This window comes from Pleurodeles waltl, chromosome 1_1 (genome assembly GCF_031143425.1).
Source record: "Pleurodeles waltl isolate 20211129_DDA chromosome 1_1, aPleWal1.hap1.20221129, whole genome shotgun sequence".
NCBI lineage: Eukaryota > Metazoa > Chordata > Amphibia > Caudata > Salamandridae > Pleurodeles > Pleurodeles waltl.
The window spans coordinates 530,272,048-530,278,047 of NC_090436.1; the positions used below are offsets into that span (position 1 = coordinate 530,272,048).

Genomic DNA, 6,000 nt, shown 5'->3' on the forward strand with positions numbered 1-6,000 from the left:
ACTCAGACAGTGTGGGGCATCAGTAATAAGCTGATTCATTTGTGTTTTATAGACCTTTCCAGTGATCCAGATGAACTCCGCAACGTGGCTAAAACGTTCCCGGGAATCACAGCTTCCTTAGACACGAGACTTCGTTCCATCGTGGACTATCCAAAGGTGACTGCCTCTGTCCATCACTATAACAGGCGAGAGTTTGCCATCTGGAAGCAGAGCTTGGGAGATAACTACACAAGTGTTATTGCAAACCTTCGGTGGCATATGGACTGGCAGCGAAATCCCCAAAAATATGAACGAGCAATTGATGAATGGCTCAATAACTACAAATAGGAAACGACGGGAAAAACATGAACTGCCTCACTCAGAAAACTCTTTCAAAAAGGTCAGCACACTACTCTCAATGGTGATCTCGGAAAGAAGCCAGGAAGTACTCAGAAACTCAAGACAGGTGCAAGTTTCTAAAAGTATTCCTCCTTCTATACACTTATGAAGGAGGGTTTCCCAATGAGCACACAGTTCTGCAGCGTTTGGTGGAAAAGTATATTTACAAATGAAACTTCTTTTTTTTTTCCAAAGGGCAAATACTGTGTCCCGTGACATCTAGAGGCATTTGCTTCCCTTTAACTTTACATCTGTTATCAGGGTGGAAAGGGTTGTGTAAAATGTGTGTAAATTGCCACAAGTGTAAAGGTTGTGTTTGTGTTCCATGCATTGTGCATGAACATTCCCAAATTTTCCTACAGGTGATCAGAAACTTACAACAATGGGAAAGTGTCATACTGTCGCAGGATTCTCCCGTGGGTAGCTCGCCCGCTGCCAGCAGGTAGCTCTTGGACATGGATCCCAGCATAATACATAATCCAGCAGATCTGAAACAGCCTTGCTGTCTCCTGCATTGTATAGGAGTCCGCACTGTTCAGTTGTATATATTAGAAGAGCAGTCAGCCTACTCAATCCCAAATTCCATGCTCCAGCACACTTAGAGTGTGAGTGACAGCATGAAGTCTGCAACACAGCCAATCACCATGCAGCAAAGGTCCTACTGATGAGAGTCTGGGCAGCGCTGGTCTGGAAAGGAAGAGCAAAGTACCTCAACATTACAAATGCAAGAGTTAAAGTGTGCAAACAAAATAAATCTGATGAACATGTCAGATATGGCGACTACTATAACAGTGACAGTATTATTAGCTCGAGATTATTTTGATTAATCAGAGATCCTTCTCATTATACATGAGGTTGGAGGGCCATGTTGATAGAGGAGGTTGGAGACCCCTGTACTGGTAACATTTCTGCTATTGCAAGTGCACTTTCTGATCTTAAAATTCCACTTTTCTGCTTCTGTCGATTATTATGTGGAATTTATAATCGTGTGTTCTGTATTTTTGTGCACCTAAGCTTCACCTGGGTGTCCAAAAACTCATAGATAATACCTTCATATATGTGCAAAGAGCAGTATAAGAGTAGTCCATAGAATATTGGTGTCTTTTGCACATGACCTTCAATATGGATAGACTACCGTGGCCTCTAAGATCAACGGGTACATTCGTTCACATTGTTTATATTACGAAAGTAATGGAAAAGGCTCTTGAAATAATTACGTCTGTTTATTCCCAAGAGCTCTCAACAGTGCTTAGTTTGAGCCAGTGGTTGCAGTAAAGAGCCATCGCCACTTTTTTTTTTGGGGGGGTGGGGGGGATCGGGGGGAGCAGCACGTATTTTTCTGCCTCAGATATTTACCGAGAGCAAGATAGGGAAAAACAAACAATTGGAAGGAGGGAGGAAGAGAACGGCGGAAAGGGTGGAAGCGAGGACCTGCGCGAGTGAAATAAAGGGGAAGGCAGTGTCTGGTAGTGGATTCCCGAGACCTGAGGTGGTTTAAGACTCCAGCCCTGGTACTCTGTGCGCCGACGTTTAATTGCACTGGCCACGGGCGAATGAGCAGAGCTTCGGGCACCGGCACCCTTCATTTTACAAGTTACTCAAGTAATTCTAAGTCACTGAAACCGACAAAACTCATTACAACTGCTCAGCAAATACAATTTGAAATTCTTACCATCAAATCAACGAAGTAGGTAACATAAATGGTAATCCTTTACAATTGAGGAGATTAAGTAAAGAAGCTGGACTGAAGATATAAAAGGAGTGAGAATGGTAAAGTAAAGAGGATATAGATCAGAGAAGGTAGGTTAATGATCAAGCAGTATATTGGTATTTCTTCAGGGTGCTGGCAGAGAAAATTATACAACATACACAGAAAGTAGTAGTAACAGAAAACGCAAGCTGCAACATAAAATAAAGTAAGCCAACACTGATAAAGGCTTATTACGAGAATGGCAGATTTATGATGTGAAGAGACCAGCCAGAAATTAAAGATCTCAGCAGATAGCTCCCGTCAAAATCCAACCATTGCAAGTATCTGTACCTGAAATGGGGAATAACAACGTGGGCCACGATCTACTGGGCCCTTTTCTGATGGTTATCCTCTGTTCAAGGGGCACAACCTCTGACATGTAACAACTGCTTTATGTAGGTTAGAATGCCAGGGGCCACAGCAGGTCGTGGGGTAGGAAGAGGTGGTCAGGAGTGTGTTTGAAGGCAGGGTAGGGTATGATCTGACGGGGGCATTGCAAGGTGCCCAGGGCTTTGGTAGTGGTTCCGGTGGTTTTACTTGGAGCAGATTCACACTCTGTAAAACCTGGTCTGGGGTCCCTGCAGCTGCTAATCCGTGGTACCAGAACTCTAGGTAGCTCATAGTTTAGTGCAGTGGTAGCGCCACTTCCCACAAGGATACCGCTTTGCCAGACTCACAATGAAGTTGATTGTTTAGAAAACAGTGGAAATACAATTTGCACATATTGATGGTTGTCATTCAAATGAATATTATTATTTTCTTCAGATTCAAAAGTCTTTAGAATTTAGGCAGTGTGGCAAATGGAGCTGAGACGACCTGTGGCAGAATCTTTTGCTAATGTGAAGGGAAAACAAAGAATTTTGATTGAAAGAGGATTCACACTGCTGACCAACAAGGCTAATGTAACCCAACCCGGTGACCGTCTTTTTGCTCTCATTATGTGGCTGTGGCACAATGTGTGGGGTTCATCATGAGCTTGTGTTATACTTTAGTGCGCCATAGTCCTTTCATTAGTCATTTACAGGTAGAAGGAGGGTGTCTCAAAATGCAGATAACCCAGAGGGTCTCTTAAAATTATTATTTACTACTTAAAAAAAAACTGGGCAAGTAGTTTATGAGATGGCTGCTCGTGTTCAAGCAGGATAACAAAAAAGTGATACTCTTCCCCAAATACATATTTTGGACACAAAACCTGCTTATTTCCATACTTACTGCAGTACATGGATATCCTATTAACATCAAGCTGCACCTTAGTGTTGGCTTCATGTTTGTATCGAAACAGCGCTTCTTACTAAGCTATCTTCCTTGGATCCTGAGTGTAAACGAGCTGTTGTCTGGCTGAGAGCCTGACAGCTTTGGCTTGTGCCCCTTTTAGGGTGGTAAGCCATTCGAAAAAATTTGATGTCCCACCACAATTACTGAGCCATGTTCCACCATGGGTCCCATGGGGAACAAAATGATAAAAGGTGACGCTTCAAATATCCGCTGTCAAAATGCTGGAGCCTTGAGGGTGTTACCATGCCCAATGTCAGCCTGCCTAGGCAACATGACTGTGGGGAGCATGAGAAGGAATGATATGCACTGGGAAAAATAAGGAGCTTGTGTTACCACAGTAAACATCATTCCTAATTGTCCCTCCATACCACTGGTCCCATTCTAGGAGTCAAAATGTTCATTTTGGAGACTGTCCTAAGAAGGGCACCAAAACGAGGCATGGTTTAAACCTCAAGTCCTGAGAGGAGGAGTTCAGGATTTATACCTGATAAGCCAGTTAATTTCTTAAAAGTGAGTACACAGAGTGTACAATACCTGCTTGTGTCAGCAGACACTATGTTAGTCACGGTATAGAGCTAAACTATTGTGCTATGGAAAGGCAGGATAGTACAGCATCAGCAACACTATATTTATGTTTTTGGAATGAATATTCTGTGCTTTGAATGACCTCCCAAAGTACTGTTTATCCGTGGGACAAAGTAAGTGACTTTATAGCTGGAGAACATGTAGAATTGGAGAGACATGAGTGGTTAGGAAATTGCTAAACTCTGTAGCTAAGCATCATATAAATGTGGTTGATACAGAGGCATGGCTATCTGTACCTTGTAATTTCAATACACTTAGTGTGTCTTTTCATTTCATTACTTGAGTTCGTAAGTGTTTCTTGAAGTGGTTATTCTAAAAAAATATCTTTATTAAGTATCTTTGCATGTCAGGAAACCATTCATACATTATCCTGCCTTGTCCACCGTATAAAATCAGGGAAGGATGTTCTTGCTCATTGAGTGCATGGCCTCTTTTATTTACTGAAACCTCTCCCTCGTTCTTCCGACTATTTTGAAAGCAAAATATGATTTCATATATTGAACTTCACTTCAGCTCTTAAGCTACTTGCCTCTTAGCATAGCTGTAACTCTCGAAAATAGAATGAAAATACCCATTTGGCGTTTAGAAACGACTTCCTTCGTATGTATCTCAGACGAGACCGCACCGACTGGTGTTTGAAAGAACTGATGAGAGGAACCATGTCTTAATCATACGATGTTCCAGTTGAATCATCTATTTCCGTAGAGCATCTTTTATACACATCAGGAAATAAGGAATATAGGAGCAAATTGTACGTATCTTATCAATATCTTAGATTCATTTATACGTATACATTTACTCTTAATCCACTACTTAGAATCTGTGCAATATAATGTTCGAGAGTCTTAAAAAATTGACGAGTGACAAGCGTGAATAAAGTTGGAATCTGCAATGCAGAAAAGAGCATCTGTTTAGAAGTCAATTCGTTTTAAAAAGCTTTTATTCATTTTATTCATACATTTGGTTGAATTTAAACAGTGTATTTTAATTTATTTAAACAGGCTCTTACTATTTCTTAATTCTTTTTCAGTGAAGTTGCATTGAGCTCTTTACCAATTTGAAAGGTAGTATTTCAGTGTCCCCCATCCAAACTTGTTTTCATTTCCCCAGTGTTGTCATTATGATCATATCGTTCTAGACTCATATTTAGTGTAAAACAACATAGCATCGTTTATTTTGTCACCTATCCACACTGGGTAACCACTGGATCATGATCAGCACCAAATGAGTTATATTTTATATGATTCACCAGAAGCAGCACAGGACAGTTGAGAAGGGTAGGGGCACTGGGAGGAAGTTTGAAGAGGTCATGTCAAAGGATTTGGCCACTGGAAAAATAATTATTAGATAGATATCTTGGAAAAGCCGCTGTCTGACAAGACCTTTCCTAGTTACCCAGTGGCAAAAAGGATCTGTGAATGTAGATGGGACTATTTACTCTCACAACTGGTGCTCCAAAGAATTTCAGGAACAGGGAAAGCCCATTTGTGTGGCTGGCATCTCAGTGGTTATTTGTATTACCTGGCTGCAGAAAAATCGTGGACCAGGATTCTGCGAATTTGGGCTCATATTTATACTTTTTTAGCACTGCATTTGCGCCATTTTTTGATGCAAAAGCGGCACAATTTTGTAAGTTTGCGCCACTTTTGTGTAAAAAAATGACGCAAATGCAGCGCAAAAAAAGTATAAATATGGGTCTTGGTCCATGGAGTGCTGATACATAATCAATATCCTGAATAACCACTGGCTTGAAAAAGACTCAATATTTAGATTCCATGGAGGTACATTTATGCTTGTGGTACTCTGTTAGTCTGTCATGGATCACCCCTAATGAACCAATATTAATAGTGCATTGGATGGACTAGTGATGTGTATATTTGCATGAATTAGAGGAAGCAGGGGAGGCAGTTTACTGCACAGCAGATGGTACAGATGACAGCAATGTTCTAATTGGGATACTTTCTAGAATATGGCATAGGTTAATTTTCTAGATCAGTGGTTCCCAACTTGTG

The 6,000-nt window shown here is 41.1% G+C and overlaps 1 protein-coding gene across 2 annotated transcripts in view; it reads left to right on the top strand.

Annotated features, from left to right (window-relative positions):
• Positions 1-4,892, top strand: part of ARSK (arylsulfatase family member K) — a 568,856-nt gene extending 563,964 nt beyond the window's left edge. The window contains exon 8 of one of the 2 annotated variants that reach the window (XM_069225619.1): positions 53-4,892. In XM_069225619.1, the coding sequence (XP_069081720.1) occupies positions 53-327 (275 nt within the window). In that variant the 3' untranslated portion in view covers positions 328-4,892. The remainder of the gene's footprint in view (positions 1-52) is intronic. The other variant, XM_069225628.1, reaches the window with a different exon arrangement.
• Positions 4,893-6,000: the final 1,108 nt, after the last annotated feature.